At 45.6% G+C, this 19431-nt stretch overlaps 1 protein-coding gene across 1 annotated transcript in view; it reads left to right on the forward strand.

The window, feature by feature from the left end:
- The first annotated feature begins 6838 nt into the window (after positions 1 to 6838).
- Positions 6839 to 19431, forward strand: part of PLXNC1 (plexin C1) — an 86116-nt gene continuing 73523 nt past the window's right edge. Inside the window, exons 1-2 of the mRNA XM_045000887.1 lie at positions 6839 to 7954; positions 17977 to 18105. Coding sequence (XP_044856822.1) covers positions 6971 to 7954; positions 17977 to 18105 — 1113 coding nt within the window. The 5' untranslated portion in view covers positions 6839 to 6970. The remainder of the gene's footprint in view (positions 7955 to 17976; positions 18106 to 19431) is intronic.

Here is a 19431-nt window from a genome sequence, read left to right on the forward strand (position 1 = left end):
GTGAAGCGATGCATCACAGGGCGTTGGGACAGGAAGCAGAATGACCCGCACCCTCCGCCCCCTTCCCACAACCCACGGCACCAAAATGGGGTGAGGTGCTCTGTGAGATAGCTGCCCAGAATGCACCACTCCCAACAGTGCTGCAAATGCTGCAAATGTGGCCACACTGCAGCGCTGGTAGCTGTCAGTGTGGCCACACTCCAGCGCTTTCCCTACACAGCTGTACGAAGACAGCTGTAACTCCCAGCGCTGCACACCTGCAAGTGTAGCCCAACCTTAAGTCTCTTCAAAATGAAACAGTCTCCTAAATTACATGGACTGTCCTTCAAACTTTTAAAACTAGTAGCTCTCTTCCCTTCCTTCCTTGTTTTTATTCATAGACTGGAAGAGAAAGATAAGTTTTCAACTCCCAATAGATTTCTCAGTTTTTAATTTTTTTGTCTAAATGAAGTAAATATTCTTTCTGTGCCTGCTGAAGAGGCTACTGCTGTCCAAAACTGGTTTAGCACTTCAACAAACTCTGGTTCCAGGTTCTTAGCTAGTGATTATCACCTGTTCAATGGTGTGACTTTTCTAAAATATCATCAACAAACAGGCCCTGCTTGAATGGTTCATCTCCAGCCCTGATATTATGATTGGCCTGACTAATGGGTGATTATTAGATGCCCATGTCATAGCAGCAGCATCTTCTTCAGTAGTTAGGCATCTACCTTGGTACTTTGGGTTGAGAATATTGGCAAGAAAATGAGATTGATTGAGTGCTTGATCCATCTGTTTCTTTACTGCCTGCAAATTAACTTTGCTGTAGGATATTTGTTTCTTCAATGTCATAAGAAGAGCCATACTGGGTCAGACTAGGGTTACCAGTTAGCAACTGTGAAAAAACGGGAGAGGGGTGGGGGGTAATAGGTGCCAATATAAGAAAAAGTCCCAAAAAATGGGACCGTCTCTTTAAAAACAGGATGACTGGTCACCCTAGGTTAGACCAAAGGTCCATCTAGTGCACTATCCTGTCTTCCGACAGTGGCCAATGCCAGGTCCTTCAGAGGGAATGAACAGAACAGGTAATCATCAAGTGATCCATCCTCTGTTGCCAGGGCTCAATTAACTCTCTTGTGGGCCCGGGGCTATTAGATTTTGTGGGACCTCTGGGGGTTTGGAGTGGGGGAGTGGGCTCAGGGCTGGGGCAGGGAATTGGGGTGTGAGAAGGCATGGGAGGGGATGCAGTTCCAGCTGGATGGGGGTTCTAGAGTGGGGCCAGGATGGGACAGAGGGTTGGGTGCAGCAGGATGTTTAGGGTGTGGACTCTGGGCAGGGCCGGCTCCAGACCCCAGCGCGCCAAGCGCGCGCTTGGGGCGGCATTTTGCCGGCAGGGCGGCAGGCAGCTCCGGCGGACCTTCCGCAGTCATGCCACCGGAGCCCCAGCATGACTGCGGAGGGTCCGCTGGTCCCACGGCTCGGGTGGACCTCCCGCAGACGTGCCTGCAGAAGCTGCACCGGAGCCGCGGGACCAGCGGACCCTCCTCAGGCACGTCTGCAAGAGGTCCCCCGGAGCCGCGGGTCCGGCGACCGGCAGTGCGCCCCCTGCGGCATGCCGCCCTGCTTGGGGCGGCCAGATTCCTAGAGCTGCCCCTGACTCTGGGTGGGAGTTTGGGTGCAGGAGGGGGCTCAAGGCTGGGACAAGGGGTTGGGATGAAGGTGGGGATGTGGGGTCTGGGAGGGAGTTTGGGTGCAGAAGGGGGCTCCAGGCTGGGGTAGGAGGTTGGGGTGTGGGCTCCAGCCGGGAAGCACTTACTTCGGGCAGCTCCTGGTCAGCGGTGCAGCAGGGCTAAGGCAGGATCCCTGCCTGCTCTGGCTCCTCGCTATTCTGCTCACCGAGGTGGCTGGCATGTCCGGCCCCTAGACAGAGGGCCAGGTGCCACAGGTCCAATGTGACCTGTGGAGCCAGCACTGGGGGCAGGGGCAGTGCACAGAGATTCCCTGAATGCCCCTCATTCAGGGACTGCAGGGGCACATCGGTGAGTCAGCGCTCGCGGCTTCAGCCTGGGAGAGGCACCGAGGCTTGAGGACCAGTGTCCAGCCCACGGCGCGGAGACTTGCCATGGGCCCAATGAAAAGAAGCGGTGGGCCGCATCCAGCCTGTGGGGCCCCCCTTAGCCCGAGGCCCTTGGCTGCAGCCCTTAAAGCCCCTGCATCAATTTAGCCCTGACTGTTGCCCATTCCTAGCTTCTGGAAAACAGAGGCTAGGGACACCATCCCTGCCCATCCTGCCTAATAACCACTGATGGACCTATCCTGCATGAACTTATCTAGTTCTTTATTGAACCCTGTTATAGTCTTGGCCTTCACAACATCCCCTTGACTATTTGTTCTGTGTGAATAAATGTCTCTTGAAGTTTTTTCCAAATTTCAACAGCATCAGCAATACAGCAGCAATCTTTCTGCAGTTTGTCCAAGGCTATGGAAGTAGGTTTCAGTATATTCAGCACACCTTCTACATTTCTCTTTAGACCAATGTTGACTAATTTGGCTGTGGTCGTTCCATCTATTTTGTCACAATTTTCTTCACAAATTGTCATCAGAATATGCTAGTTCTTAATAAATAGCTCTAAACAGTCAACCAATCAATTCCATTGTACATCTTGGGGGAGAATTAGTTTGGTTTCTCCTCCTGCTCTCCTGCATATGCTCTGCCCTGAAAGCCAGAAACCTGGGGCTTTAGTGACTTTACAAGGAAAGCAACTTCCAAAGATGTGGACTTGTTGCTGAATATAGCCTGTTACCAGGGCCCTAAAAATTGAAACTAGGGTCTGTTAGAAGTCACCAATTGACCATGTGTCTCAGGATGTCACATAAGCTAATACCTAAACCAAATAGAGCTTTCTATTTTAACATCTTGTATTGTACTAAGAAACAAATTGGAAGTCAATGTAATAGATGGGGCACATATGTACTGTGTTCAGCTTGTGTTGTCCTGTCACGTAAGTGGACTCCTGTGCTTGGACAATCTATTTCAGTGAGATTGGTTTGAACATTATTTGATTTACATGTTGACTAAGAACCCAGTCTTGTACAGGAAAGCACATCTTCAGAAAGTGTGTAGCACCAGAAGTAGCCTGCTTTGCTTAGCTTTTCTGATACAGTATATATACATATAAAAAAAACTACCCAGTGTAGCAGTTCTGTTCCACTGTGTTGTGCAAGGCCTGTACACACCATTTAAGTCACTGCCTGTGGAGTAGTATAAAAGGTTGGGGGTTCTGGATGTGGGAACAGGATATGTCATGGACTCTGACTGCTGCAACTGGAAAAGTGCCAGTGATAAATGTTGCTTCAGATCCAGAGCAAAATAAATTGCCTTAAGCAATAACTGCTGCAGGGTGCAGTCTACATTTTGAGGAAGGAAATGTACATTTGCTGTACATTTGCAATTTCTGCAGAAAAGGACCTAAGGATTACAGTGGATGAGAAGCTGGATATGAGTCAACAGTGTGCCCTTGTTGCCAAGAAGGCTAACGGCATTTTGGGCTGTATAAGTAGGGGCATTGCCAGCAGATCGAGGGACGTGATCATTCCCCTCTACTCAACATTGGTGAGGCCTCAGTTTTGGGCCACTGGCTATATAAAGAATGTGGAAAAATTGGAAAAAGTCCAGCGGAGGGCAACAAAAATGATTAGGAGGCTGGAGCACATGACTTATGAGGAGAGGCTGAGGGAACTGGGATTGTTTAGTCTGCAGAAGAAAAGAATGAGAGAGGATTTGATAGCTGCTTTCAACTACCGGAAAGGGGGTTCCAAAGAGGATGGATCTAGACTGTTCTCAGTGGTAGCAGATGACAAAACAAGGAGTAATGGTCTCAAGTTGCAGTGGGGGAGGTTTAGGTTGGATATTAGGAAAAACTTTTTCATTGGGAGGGTGGTGAAGCACTGGAATGGGTTACCTAGGGAGGTGGTGGAATCTCCTTCCTTCGAGGTTTTTAAGGTCAGGCTTGAAAAAGCCCTGGCTGGGCTGATTTAGTTGGGGATTGGTCCTGCTTTGAGCAGGGGGTTGGACTAGAAGACCTCTGGAGGTCCCTTCCAACCCTGATATTCTATGATTTTATGTATGTATTCAAACTGCTAACATCTGCATTATACCTTCTATTTGCAAATTTGGGGATGGATTCTTATTTATATTAAGGCCACTTTACACTGCTCCAGCAACATTAAAGTCTGCCCCACTAGGACAGGAGAAGTTGATAAAATATTGTTTCTTTTCTTGTATAATTATATCTTTACTTAGGACTCAGCAAAAGCAGAATATCTGCCATTTGCTGAGCCTGCAATACACAGTTCTGCTTTTGCTGAGTCTTACTGGAAATGATCTAGTAAGCTTCAAAGAGCATCCAGTCCTGTGAGGTGCTGAGTGTCCATGACAGTAGTGGGAGTTCAAAGTGCTCAGCACCTTGCAGAAGGAGGCACTAAATTAGACAACTGCCACCCAAAGATGGACAAATCCAAACACCTCACAACAGGCTTTGCAATTGTTATTAACAGACTAAATAAAAATCACTGCAACCACCTTTTGAGGAGTGAATTGCAGCAACTGTTTAACCACAACATGACACAACAGCTTAAGAAAGGAAGTGAAAAAACACAATATTCAATGTAATTCCACATCAACAAGGGGAATTTAGATAAGGTTCACCCAAAAGTCTGGGATTAATTTATCCTACTGTTATGAAAATACTGATCTATCATGACTACAGGTGGGAAGGATCTGTTTTATGCTTCCTTGAAATTAGCAAAGTGTGCGGATTTTGCAGCTCCCAGGACAAGCTTGTATAAAATTGACTGTTTTAATTTCATGACATTGTGTGAAGGGCCATCCTGTACTGAGATAAATGTTAGCAAGAATCCCAAATTAGCCTGGCTTTGCTTAGAAGGAAGAAGCCAATATCTAGGTCTCAGAAGCCAACCAGGGCAGCATTTCTCAAATGTGGCCACCATGGCTTCATGCAGTCCAGCCACAGCCTCCTGGGCGGCAATTGGAGTGCAGGGGCAAAGCAGCAGCCCCTGCCCTGGGACCTCCAGCAGGGGTTGGGCCCTGCCCCCTCCTGAAGACACAAACACTGGAGGAGAAGGCAAGCCAGTGAATTTCCCACCTTCCCTGGGGTGGGGTCAGACTTCAGGGGTAGTGGGTGGCAGACTCCAGTTGCAGAGCTTCGGGCTTTGGCCATGGGCTCCATCTTCTGGCTCCAGGCTCATCACCCTGCCCCTCTCCCACATCGCCCCGGCAACTGCTGCCTTCTCCAGCCCCAGGCTTTATCTGTGCAGTGGCAGGCATGCTCTGTCCCCTGACTGCTGGGCCCCAGGCTCACCACTCCTTTCCCATTGCCCTTGGCCCCTGCTGCCTTCGCCAGCCGCTGGGCCTCAGGCCCCAGCCAAAGGGCTTTGGGTTGGGCCCTGGCTGTGCAGTGGTGGGTGCTGGCCCCCACTGCACCCTCTGGCACTTCACCCACCCAGTCCATTGCCCCTGGGCCCCACTGCCTCCCTCAGTCCCCATCCAGGCCCTCCCCTGGCCCCCTATCAATTCCCCCCATGGTCCCTGGCCCCTGCTGCCTCCTTACTCACTTCCCCATCCAGGGCTTAATTTATCCCCAGATTTGCCGTGGCTGAGTAAGTCTGCTGTGAAAAGTTATATTTGTATGTTGATATCACTTTTCACAGCAGACTTAGCAACTAGCTGGGAGGCTGTGAAAAGTGATATTAATATACAGCAAAAAGAACAGGAGTACTTGTGGCACCTTAGAGACTAACAAATTTATTTCAGCACGAGCTTTCGTGGGCTACAGCTCACTTCTTCGGATGCATAGAATGGTATCACTTTTCACAGCAGCAGACTTACTAGCTAGCAAGTCTAAAAAGAACAACCAGCCAAAAAAGCAAAAGAAACAACAACAAAAAGGGACAAGAACATGCAAAACACATTATTTGTTTCTATTCTGTGTAGGTCCAGTAAAGAATAGAGACAACTATACATTATTTTTATTACTGAATCTGCACAAATCAAATCCTTATATAAAGAAATTACACTGGACATGTATATGTGCATATTGATTTGTTTTTCCTGTTATTTGTTAATTAAGTATTTTAAGAAAAAATGTCAAAGCCATTGCCGGCAAGAGTTGGTTGTTGCACACTGAGGCCACCAAAATATGTGTTGTGAGAACCCTGATGGGTCTCTGTAATAAAGATGAGATGGTTAGAGAAAGTCACACTCTGTACTGGCCAGGGCTACAGTCCCATCTATGCTGGAAAATCAACTGTGTGGGGGTCTCCTTGTTCCAATATCCCCCCCCAAAGAGGTTTAAAACCTGTGTCAGCCTGGCAGTCCAAATTAGGGTGACCAGATGTCCCCATATTGTCAAGACCATCCTTATATTAGTCTCTTTATCTTATATATGCAACTATACCCCCTTTCCCTCCACCTCCCGCCCCAAACTCCCCATTTTCCACCCTTACTATCTGGTCACCCTAGTCTAAGTGGGCCCCAGACATGCTCTCCAAGAAGCCTGCCAAAGGCTGCCTGGCGCACAGGGGTGCTTTGTGCCCATCTAGGCTGAGAGGCTGTCGGATGTTTCACTCACAGCAGGAGCCCAGCGCTGGTTTTGCAGTGCACCCAGGAACAAAGCTGGGCAGATGGCAGTGCGGCCCCAGCCCGCTGGATCCTGGAGGGCGCAGGGCGTGGGGTGGCTGGGGAAGGAAACTTGCGCAAGAGCAAAGTGCAAGAGCAAGTATAAGGCCCAAACCCCCACCCAGGAGCCCAGCCCAGCCTCCCGGAGAGGAACTTCCCATCGCCGCAGCCAGACGGAGGAAGCCGGGGCTGAACGACACAGCGCCTCTCCCGCCCCGCAGCACAGCATGGGGCAGCTCCCGCCGCCAGGCAGCTAGAGCAGCCGCGGAGCCGATCGAGGAGCTGGCCGTGCCCATGGGGCCGTGCAGGAGGAAGGACCCCCGGCGCCCCGGCCCCGCCGCGCCCCCGCTGCCCTGGGCGCTGCTGACCGCCCTGGTTGGGGCCGGGGTCGTGGTGTGCCAGCCGCGCTTCACCCTGCCCGTGCGCATCGACAACATCGCGGCGAGCGGCGACAGCCTCCTGGTGGCGGGCGGCAACTGCCTCTACAAGCTGGACCCGTCCCTGGGCCAGGAGTCCTGCGCGCCGCTGCACCTGGCGCGCCCGGGGGCGCAGGACTGCGCGCAGCCGGCGGGCACCCGCAACAAGCTGCTGCTGCCCGACCTGGAGGGCGGCCGCCTGCTGACCGGCTGGACCCTGCACGGCGGCAGCTGCCAGGTGCGGCTCCTGGGCAACCTGACGGCGCTGTTCAACCAGAGCGAGGTGGTGAGCTGCCTGCCGCAGGGCTCCACCACCGGGGTGCTCTTCGCGCCGCCGTCCGGCCCCCGCGTGCTGGCGCTGGCCGCCACCTACTCGCTGCCCAATGAGTCTCTGCCGTGCGCTCCCTCGGCCTCGGACGCCGACACGGTGCTCACCGTGCGCAACCTGCCGGACCTGAGCCTGATCAAGGGGGATTCAGCGACGCTGAAGCGCGCCAAAGGGAACCCGCTGCACTTCGTGGACGCCTTCCAGTGGGGCGAGCACCTCTTCTTCCCCTACTACCCCTTACCCCCGGCGGGGCTGCCCAGCGTGGCCGTGCTGAAGTTCACGGAGTCCATCCCCCATCTCGTCGGCGAGCTGCTCCTGGACTGCGGCGGCCACAGCACCCTCCTCTCCTCCAGCCTCCTGGAGCGGGCGGGCTTGTGGGCCGGGGTCTTCAGCGCCGGGCCGGGCGAGCGGCGCTGGGACTCCACCGCGCTCTGCATCTTCGCCACGCGCGACATGAAGCAGGTGGCCGAGCAGTGGAAGGGGACAAACGACATTTGCAAATCGTTAAACAACATCAATGAAAATCGTCATTGTGTGAGTCTCCCCTTCACTTCGGTTAAGCTTGTTGCCTGCGGAGAAATAGCTCAGCTGGCCCCAGTCAAAATCGCCGTCCGAGAGCCCCTGAGCTGCAGGGGAATTCTGGTCCGGAGCCAGCACCCAGGGACCTGGCTCACCAGAAGGCGTAGAGACTAGAGAGCTTTATATTTTAAAAGCCTTGTGTGCTGGCTGGTCCTTGAGGTAGATAGACTCATTCCCCTCTGCAGATGTGGGAAGACAGACATGTTCACGGTTACATCTCAAATGAGGGGTAGAGCCAGGGTTGCAGTTTGGGAGACCTTGCTTCAAATCCTCCTACGTCCTGTTGCCATCTAGACATGCTTCCTCCACCCGACCCCTAGTGCACCATGCACATCTCTGGGGCTGTATAAATAATAATAATAATAATGAATACTAAATATTAGGGCTGTCAATCACAGTTAACCCACACACTTAACTCAAAAACATTAATCTATTAATGATACTTATAACAATAGAATACCAATTAAAATGTATTCAGTGTTTTGGATGTTTTTCACAGTGTTCACTTTATATTATTATTTTTATTACAAATATGCACTGTAAAATGATAAAAGAAATAGTATTTTTCAATTCACCTCATACAAGTACTGAAGTGCAATCTCTTTATCTTGAAAGTATAACTTACAAATGCAGATTTTTTTTTGGTTACATAGCTGCACTCAAAAACAAAACAGTGTAAAACTTTAGAGCCTACAAGTCCAATCAGTCCTACTTCTTGTTCTGCCAATAGCTAAGACAAACAAGTTTGTTTACATTGTCAGGAGATTCTGCTGCTGGCTTCTTATTTACAATGTCACCTGAAAGTGAGAACAGGCAAAAGAAACAACAACAAAAAAGACAAGAACATGATGTGTAAAGAGAGCTCTGGTCTCTGGCAGATCCTGCAACACCCAAGCATTCTGCAGTTTAACCCCCTGCCCCTTCTCAATTAGGACAGCCTTGTCCAGTAATGGATGGAGTATTTGGGAAACTGCATGAGAAGAGGTTGCTTCCCTGAAGCACTCTTGAGATCTTTTCAAATAAAAGCTGCAATATAAATGTAAAATATTATATTAAAAATAGCTAGTCACATCAAATCAGATTAAAAATCTGTCCCCTTCCAAATGGAATCATAAGATTAGGTGGGTGAAATCCTGGCTGTATTGAAATCAATGGCAAAACTCCCATTGATTTCTATGGAGCCAGGATTTCACCTTCTGTTTTCAGATGCCTCGAGCATAAGGTTGATTTTCTTTTTTGGTGGTTTGGGTTCTGTAGTTTCTGCATTGAAGTGTTGCTCTTTTAAGACTTCTGAAAGCATGCGCTACACCTCATCCCTCTTAGAGTTTGGAAGGCACTTCAGATTTTTAAATCTTGGGTCAAGTGCTGTAGCTATCTTTAGAAATCTCACATTGGTATCTTCTTTGTGTTTTGTGAAATCTGCAGTGAAAGTGTTCTTAAAATGAACAACATGTGCTGGGTCATCACCCGAGATTGCCATAACATGAAATATATGGCAGATTGTGGGTAAAACAGAGCAGGGGACATACAATTCTCCTCCAAGGAGTTCAGTCACAAATTTAATTAACACATGTTTTTTTAATGAGCGTCATCAGCATGGAAACGTCCTCTGGAATGATGGCCAAAGCATGAAGGGGCATACGAATATTTAGTATATCTGGCACATAAATACCTTTCAGTGCTGGCTACAAAAGTGCCATGCAAATACCTGTTCTCACCTTGTGATAACATTGTTAATAAGAAGAGGGCAATATTATCTCCTGTAAATGTAAACAAACTTGTTTGTCTTAGTGATTGGCTGAACAAAAAGTAGGACTGAGTAGACTTGTAGGCTCTGAAGTTTTACATTGTTTTGTTTTTGAGTGAAGTTATATAACAAAAAAAAGTACATTTGTAAGTTGCATTTTCATGACAAAGAGATTGCGCTACAGTACTTGTATGAGGTGAATTGAAAAATACTATTTCTTTGGTTTATCATTTTTACACTGCAAATATTTGTAATAAAAAAAATAGAAAGTGAGCACTGTACACTTTGTACTCTATGTTGTAATTGAAATCAATATATTTGAAAATGTATAAAAATATCAAAAAATATTTAATAAAATTCAATTGGTATTCTATTGTTTAACAGTGCAGTTAAAACTGCAATTAATTGCAAATAATTTTTTTAATCAGGATTAATTTTTTTGAGTTAATTGTGTGAGTTAACTGCGATTAATTAACATCCCTAATGATAATTCATTGTTCATTATACACATTTGCAGGAAAGACACAGAAACAAATTCAATTCCATTTTAAAAAGTCATTTTACAAGCATGAAAGGCTAGGATAGGTAAACATAACACATGTGCTCACTTCATGCATGCATGCTTCATCTTCCAGATATTTCTACTCGCATTCTTCTGTCATCTTCTCTCAAAAAAGTGCAAGGTGGTTCACTTGTATAATGTGATGCCTCTTCGAGTCAAAAGTATGCATGGGTTCGGAATCGTCAGAAAAATAATGCACAACTTGTCATTCAATATGCAAAACTTAAAAAAAAAACCTATAGAAATCGATAGGGCTTTTGGGCACAAAGGAGCACCATGTATCCCAGAACATCAACTGTGCATCATAAAAAATGTGTAGAAATGCAGCACGTAGTTGGCAATGTGTATGCTTTACATTCCAGATCTTTTAAAGATAAGGTCCAGGCCTATTACCACTGCCTGGAATTGGAGCTCTGAGCAACTCTTGTGGCTGGTGAACTCATCTGAACATAACCCTGCCTTCTGCCAGCCTCCCTTAAAAAAATGCCCTTTTAAAAAAATATTGCAAATCCCGGTCCTCTTGACCATGTTCTAAATCAGTGATGTGTGGTATGGTCCAGGCCAATGTACATAGATCCATCATGTTGGCTCTCTGCCATGGTTCAGGATGCTACATTTTGGTACTGGGACTGCAGCCTTCAGCAAGAGCATATGGTGACATACCACAGCTTTGTGACAGCACTGTTTTTCTGACTGATTTGTGTGGGAATCTCCTATTTGTCCACATTCACATTGCTGCTTGCACTTTGTGAATGTTGCCTCTGCATTGTGGTTCTGAGTGACATGCAAAGGGTCTGTATTGCTAGGGGTATATGCATACTGGATCATTTGTATTCCTGCATTTCATGGGACAATGGTTTGGAGATTCCACTAGAAACTTGATCCTGAAAGGTACTGAGCACTCTGGCCCTGATTTAGCAAAGTACTTAAGCATGTGCTTAACTTTAAGTACACCAATAATCCTGTTGACTTGAAAGGAACTACTCGTGTTTAAAATTAAGCATAAGTTTTAATACATTACTGGATTGAAACCAGAGGGTGTGGGTGTGTGGGTGTGATTTGATACAGTATTGCTACTGTGGTCAAACAGAACTCATGCTTTTGTTTTAGCAATGGATTTAAGTGTAGCATTCCAGACAAGTACGTTTAAAATCTGTCTCCACCAGCTTTATTTCAAAACATATAACTCCAGTGCTCACTAGGCCATATGTTGCATTTTTGTTTATGAGACTGGACCAATTATGCTATGATTTCATACAGTGGGGTTTGCACATGGCATTTTGTCCTAGGTTGCTACATTTATAGCAATATAGAATATATACACAATTCATAGCTATATGACGTGGAATTCCCAGCAACTCATGACCCATGTTAGCATTGAGGGGAGCAAGGGGACAGAACTATACCTCAAACAGAATTTTATAGTTTTGTAATTTTTTTTGTTCTCCTTGCTTTACTCTGATCCAAATTTCTCTTGCCTTAATTTTGGGTATATCAAATTATAAATACAGCTGAAATATATGTCTTAATGTACCCTGCAATAGAAATTTCCGTATTTTCCGGCGTATAAGGCGACTGGGCGTATAAGACGACCCCCTAATTTTCCAGTTAAAACATAGGTTTTGGCCTATACTCGCCGTATAAGACTACCCCCCCTTCCGAGGCAACACCATTTAATAACATCAGATTTGATTTAAATAATTTTAATTAAAATGGTTTTGACTTACCGGTACTTACCGGGAGTCAGAGGGCTCTGGGCTGCCCGCTGCGGCGGGGAGCCCAGAGCCTTTTAAATCCCAGCCGCGGCGGGGAGTCAGAGGGCTCTGGGCTGCCCGCTGCGGCGGGGAGCACAGAGCCTTTTAAATCCCAGCCGCAGCCGGGAATCAGAGGGCTCTGGGCTGCCCGCTGCGGCGGGGAGCCCAGAGCCTTTTAAATCCCAGCCGCGGCGGGGAGTCAGAGGGCTCTGGGCTGCCCGCTGCGGCGGGGAGCACAGAGCCTTTTAAATCCCAGCCACGGCGGGGAGTCAGAGGGCTCTGGGCTGCCCGCTGCGGCGGGGAGCACAGAGCCTTTTAAATCCCAGCCGCGGCCGGGAATCAGAGGGCTCTGGGCTGCCCGCTGCGGCTGGGATTTAAAAGGCTCTGGGCGCCCCGCCACAGCGGGCAGCTCAGAGCCCTCTGATTCCCGGCCGCGGCTGGGATTTAAAGGGCTCAGGGCTCCCCGCGGCTGCCAGCAGCCCAGAGCCCTTTGAATCCCACTCCCCCCCCCATACCTAGGGATGCAGGGCCAGCTCCACCGAACTGCAAAATCAAAACAGAACGTCCCTGTGCTGATATTGTATGTACCGCGCTGAGCCAATCACGGCAAGCGGTGTCATCTATTAATGCATACAAAGCCTGCTCGGATTGGCTGAGTCAGAGAGGCGGGCTATTACAACCTTTGCCAATCCGAGCAGGCTTTGTATGCATTAATAGATGACACCGCTTGCCGGGATTGGCTCAGCGCGGTACATACAGTATCAGCACAGGGACGTTCTGTATGTAGCCGAAGCTACAGTATGTTTATACCCGGCGTATAAGACGACCCCCGATTTTTGGGGGTTGTTTTTTAGTATAAAAAGTCGTCTTATACGCTGGAAAATACGGTACGTGCAGATGAGCACCTTTTCTTCTCAAATTATTGACTGCTTTTCCCACTGAGAAATCACCAAATTCAATCTGAATTTGTTTTCAGAAATTTGGCTGTGTACCAGTGAGCATTTTTGGATGCCTACAATTCTGAAATGGAAGCTCCATGGCTAAAATACATGAGGAATACTTGTTCCGATGCCCTTTGAAGTCAATGGGAGTCTTTCCTTTCAGTGGGCTTTGGGCCTGCCCTGTGGGAACTACTGGAATATTATACATGACTCTGTAAATAGGGAGAGTGGCTTAATCTAGATGAATGTTCAGAATCAATTTAGCTTAGGCAAGAAACTCTGTTCTGAGATTTATCTGTGACTGTTCTAGGTGGAAAGCAGCTGCTAACTAATTATTGCAAGGGAATGAACATACTAAAGGAGAGAGTCTACTTACTACCTGCTTGATATATTGCAAAACTAAAATAGGGCCTATTTTGCAGCCAAAAAGGAATGAAGAGTTATGAGCCAGGTCCTCAGTTGGTGTAAATAGGGGCAGTTCCAGTGAAGTTAGCAGAGCTGTGTCCATTTACACCAGCTAAGGACCTGGCTTTGTATCTTTACTTACTGAGCAGCTGCAGTAAGTTTGGAGCTGTACAAACAGGAAAGCACAGTCCTTTCCCCAAGGAGCTTGCACTCTAAAACATTTAAATAAAATTAAGACAGAACATAGAGGCATGCATTTAGCAGTCGCAGCTGTACTCAAAGTGGAAGAAATCTAGATGTAAATTATAGAACATGTATAAGTAATTTCATGCAAAGGGTCATAAACAGGATACATTACAAGATGAGGTGGTTGTAACACAGTCTAAATTAATCCAGGAGACATCTGGGTTTGTTGGTGAAAGTGAAGGAGATTGAGGAGTGTAGAATAAAGCAGAAAAGTGGGATTTAAGAACTGGAGACAGCAACCATGTTGGACAGGGTGGTCTTTTCTGGGTACATTTCTTGTGTTCTTATGGTTCTTGGAAGTTGTGCCAAGGCTCCAGGGGTGGCCACACTGAGATTGCTCAATTAGGGCAAACTGCAAAGAATGGGGCAAACAATCCCCAAAACTGGTGGTTATTCTAATACTTAGATTCATCGAGCCAGCAACAGAAAAGCTTCTGCAATACCGTACTGGTTACCCAGAAGCCAGAAATACAGTTCCCTTAAAGCAACCCACCTTCGAGCTCCCACCCAGACAGCCTAGTCAAATATGATGAGAATTAGTGAAAACCTTTTTTGTCTTATATAAAAAGTGCTATCAGGTCAATGAATATTTCAGATCTTACCCAAATACACACTTAAATCCAATTTTTATTAACTAAACTAAAATTTATTAAAAGAGAGTGAGTATGGGTTAAAAGATCATTATACATACAGATATGAATAAAGTTCTAAGGTCAGTTCATAGTAGAGATGGCGAGCTTCAGAGTTGTAAAAAGTTCTTTCAGAATTAGTTCTATAAATTATAGTCCAATGTCAGGGTGACCCAGTTTGGAGCTGGGGACCTCAGTCTTGCAACTCAAATTTCCCCTGATGAAGCTTAAGCAGATCTGAGATGATTGGATCAGGGCCCTAGAGTTCTTTTTAGAGTTATCTAGTAGCCTCTTGACAGCGTGCAGTCCTTGGGTGAACAATAGTGTCTTTGACGTAACCTCCTATGTCCTAAGAACCACCAGTGATTAGCTGCATGGATTAATAAAAAGCAATTGCCCATCTCCTGCCATTTACAGGTAGTTTCCACAAACTTCAAAGAGAAATAAAGTCAATGATATTACAACATTCACAGTTTACCTAAATATTAACATCTCCCTTTGATCTTTGAATTAACAGAATATAGCGATAGACAGGAACCATTTGGTTACACTGTCAACGTCAAACACAATCATTATCTACTAATATGTCTCTAAAGGTTGAATCTGGGTCAATTAGCCTGCTAGTTGTGTATCCCTTTCTGGCCCTATGTCACAGAAATGTTCTGGAATAGAGGAACATGGAAGGGAGGAGAAGTATGACTAATGAAGCATAGAGGAAGCTCCAACTGTAAATACATTTTTAGGCTGAATCAAGATTGGTTTTACTTATGAAAGGAAAAGCCTGGGAAGACCCTGCACTGCTATAACCCATTTAGTCACAGTGGAATAAGTAAAAGGGCTGGTGTAAATCCATGTGAAAAAAGGATGAGAAGGATGAAAGGAACAGCAGCTGCCCCTCAAAGGGAGGGGACAAGATAGGAAATAGGCTGTAAAAGAGTGAATGCAATTTTTTTTTGTTTTGATGGTCCACCAAACCTTTCACCATCCATGTAAGCTTAATATTATAGTGCCCCTCCATCTAGCAAGGAGAATTGGGGTGATGTTTTCTCAAACTTGTTAGGGTTGCTTCTTCAGTCAGAAAGAGAGGATGCTAAAGAATGGCACCACTCATCTAGTATATAAGTTAAAATAAAACGTGGTGTTTCAATGTCTAGGTAGTTCCTCCTTCCTTCCAGGGTCTAACTGTGCAGCTTCTGCAAGACACCTTCAGTAGCTTGTCTTCCTTTCACTCCTGCCAGGGGTGGAAGTAAAATTAAGCTCTTACCAGTACGGGGCCAGCTCTGCCCCCTGCCGCCCCGGAAGGGGTGGGGCCTCGAGTGGAAGGGGTGGGGCTGGGGGTCAGCTCCCCCAGCCAGCCCATCTGCGCCGCCTGATCTGTGCCACGTGGGGCTCCAGTGGTGATTTAAAGGGCCCGGGTCTCCGGCCGCAGCAGCAGCGGCTGGAGACCCAGGCCCTTTTAAATCGCAGCCCCAGAGGCCACAAAAGGGGCACTGACATTAACGTGCTGCCATGGCAGCGCTTTAGAGTCAGTGGTATGGGCTGATACTGGCAGCCACTTTTTACCAGTACACCATACCAGCCCGTACTGCCTTACTTTCACCCCTGACTCCTGCACAACATTCCCTGAAAAAATCATAATGTTCCCAGAAATCCAATCTTGGAACAGTTGGTGACCTCCTTGCTCCTCAGTCTTAACTAAAATTCACTGTATGGGCTAATTGTTCAAGTTTGTCTTCCTTTGATCTGCTAAAAAAAATGAAAGGTCAATTAACTTTTTTTCTTAAAATGTTTGCAATCATATGATGTCCTTATTTAAAACAGAGCACCATTGTACAGAAGTCTCATGCCTAAACTGAGTACTTTACATTTCTGTACTGATGCATCACAATCTCTCTGTGTTTTCCAACCCCTTGAAAGAGAAATATATTTTTTTAATATCAAAGTTAATCAAGTTTTTGTTTTTTTTCAAATATGCTTTCTACAAACTAATTGAAAGTAACTAATTTAAGTTACAGGAAAATATTTTAACTGAGAGTGGATTTTCATTGTAGAAAAATATTCTCTCTCCATCGGAGGAGGGCCTTGACACTGTACTTGGACTTGGCATGCTCTGTCACAGGTTCACACTGTGAATGTGGGAAGTCGTGTCATTTTTCTAAAATCCCATTGTAAAATGGGGAGGATAATGCTTCCCATCTCCCATCCTTTGTCTGTTTATGACCAGACCTTCCAAGGGAGCTAGTTAGGTTCCTGACTTTGATGAAGCTCCATACAGGTATAGGGATCTGCCTGTGAGGAACAGAGTCTAGGTTTGCTGTTTTAGATTGTAAGCCATTTTGGGCAGGGAATGTCTCTGACTATGTGTTTCTAAAACATGTAGCACAATGGAGCCCCCATCTTGGTTGGGGTCTCTGGAGGGCCCTATAATACAATTAATAATAAATTGTACATATTTTTGCATGATATAAAAATAATTTTCTAAAGTGATATTGCCCTACATTTTCTTATGCTGCAGTTGCCCAGGCATTTCCATAAATTAATATAGTTTTACAACTCAGCTTCAATGAAGAATTGTGGGTGATGCTTGGAATGGAAATTCCCACAGATACATTTTGTTTAGACATAGTGGGTCAAACACTGTTTTTTGTCTCTGTAGTGTAAATCTTACACCAGTATTTTGGCCCAGCCTGTTAATAAAGTAATTAATTCGTTATTAAAATATGTCTATAATAATATCATAGTTACATCTTCACAGAGTTTTTTAATTTTTGTTATAGTATTTAGTTACTATATTTTTATCATGAAGACTGTTACTAAGACTGGATCTAAATTAAATACAGAAACTTTAATTTTATGCATAACAGAGTTCTGATGGAGAGGAAAGCAAGGGAATAAACTGCATTTAATGCCTACAATGTCACAAATTGTATGGCACTTTCTAGTTCTTATAGTCTAGCAATATGTTATATAAGATTCAGCTTCCTTTACTGCAAAGCAGGAAACCAAAAAAGGAAGGGTGAAGCCCTTCATTTTCTGGCAAGAGAAAAAACAACAATACCTATTTGTTTGAATCTATACCTGCTGTATCCTGGGTAACTGCATTCATTAAAAGAGGCTACTGAACATATTTCAGGTCTGAAGCAGGGTTCCATGGGCCCAGCTGAAGGCACACTGAGGATTGCATGGAGTGGGAGCCAGTAATTCATAGTAGATCTGGACATTATAGACTTTAAAACAGCAGAGCGACTTTTCAGTATGGTACAGCAGGGGTGGACATGTAGACAATTGGCCAGAGAAGTAGTACCAATAACAGGCTTCGTATCTGGATAGATACTCACAGTGTATCAAGGAACAAATGGCTGTATTTGCTTCAATTCTTTCTTTCCCTCCCCATTCATGTTAGTAATTATTTAGTACTTGTATTTGCATTAAAAAAAGCTACTCTATGGTAAACTTACATATTCATTGGGTACTTGATTTTAGGTCAAATCTTTGTCCCATTGAAGTCAGTGGCTAAACAGGCCAGATTGACAAAAGGACTGTCACATCTCTCTCTACATTTCCAAGAGTATATTGTGTTGACACCCTGTTGAGAATAGAAATATCTCCAAAAATTGTGGTTCATAAGGGGAGGGCATTTTAGAGTATTGTTGAATAATTTTGTCACATGTTCTTCTCTTGTCTGATTTTCAGCAAAAACTGTTATCACCAGTCAAAAAGTCACCCACCTTGATTCACTCTGATTTATCAGCTGTTTATGCTACTATAGTTTTGAACAAGACAGTTTTGTTTTTGGGAACAAAATATGGACAGTTACTGAAGGTTAGTGGAATGTGGGATTTTTTCCTAATCAATGTGTTTTAATGAGTAAATGTTTCCTGTGTTCTGTTTTATACATTATATTGTAAATTAACATCATCATCTGCATATCTCTGAATTCTGTTTTGTTTGCATTTTAAAGAACTTCAGTATTGTTACTTTCACTTTCTAAACATTCAAATGCACAATTATTGGTTTACAGTCCCTTGGTGACAGAGGACACAGAGCAGGGCTGCCCAGAGGATTCAGGGGGCCTGGGGCAAAGCGGGGGAGCTGCGGTGCTTGTACTCACCCGGCAGTGGTCCGGGTCTTCAGCAGCATTTTGGCGACGGGGGGCCCTTCAGTCGCTCCGCGTCTTTGGCCCCCCCGCCGCTGAAATGCCGCCGAAGACCCGGACCGCTGCCAGGCCGGGGCTCGCAGGGCCCCTGTGGGGCCCAGGACCTGGGGCAAATTGCCCCACTTGCCCCCCCTCCCGCCCCCCGGACAGCCCTGCCACAGAGAACAAAATAACATCCAGATGAGATTATATGTCCTGTTTAAAATCCACAAATATATTTCACTAATTAAATAATACCTATAGTCCTTATTTATTGTTTGTACCACATTTAGTTAGTCTGTGCTTACCAGTGGAGACCAAATATTATTAGATTTCTCTAGTTGTTTTTAAAAAAAACACTTTTCTGTGTTGTGTGGTTATCTGTCCATTAGGAACCAAGACCAGACTCATTTTATTAAGGGTGCTGAGCAGTTGACCTTTGCCTGTTTTGAATCAAAAACTTAGAAATGAAAGGCTTCCTATCTCACCATCAAACCCGGGAGGCAACTCTCTTTTATTTTAGATTTTTTCCCCCAGAGTTCTGTAACAGTGCATTTCCTGTCTACACTGCAAAAGATGACTTTTTGTTTTTATTAAACAGACAGCTGGAGTAGAGTAGAATACACTATGAAAAACTTTCTCCTGTTTGTTTCCAGGGTGCTGGAGACCAATTTTTGATAATTAAATAAAACTGAAGGCTTTCGTGTTTCTATAGCTCAGTGGAGACCATGAACACGTCTCTGTTGCTTAGCCTCGTTTTTGGAAATAAGAAATAAACTCAGGGCAAATTTTGTACTGATGTTAGTTTGCTGATTAGTATAAACATTAAAATATCTTTGGATCCCCTACTCCTTTTACTTTTGTGAGAAGAGAGGCGTAGAAACTTGTGGATTTGGGTTGGGTGAGATATGGAAGAGGAATAGCAACTCACAAGCATCCTCTCATCAACCCCAAAAGCCCCAGGGCAAAGCAACTCCTGGTATTGGAGACAGAGTCAGCAATAACTTGTGTAG

This window comes from Mauremys mutica, chromosome 1, assembly GCF_020497125.1.
Source record: "Mauremys mutica isolate MM-2020 ecotype Southern chromosome 1, ASM2049712v1, whole genome shotgun sequence".
NCBI lineage: Eukaryota > Metazoa > Chordata > Testudines > Geoemydidae > Mauremys > Mauremys mutica.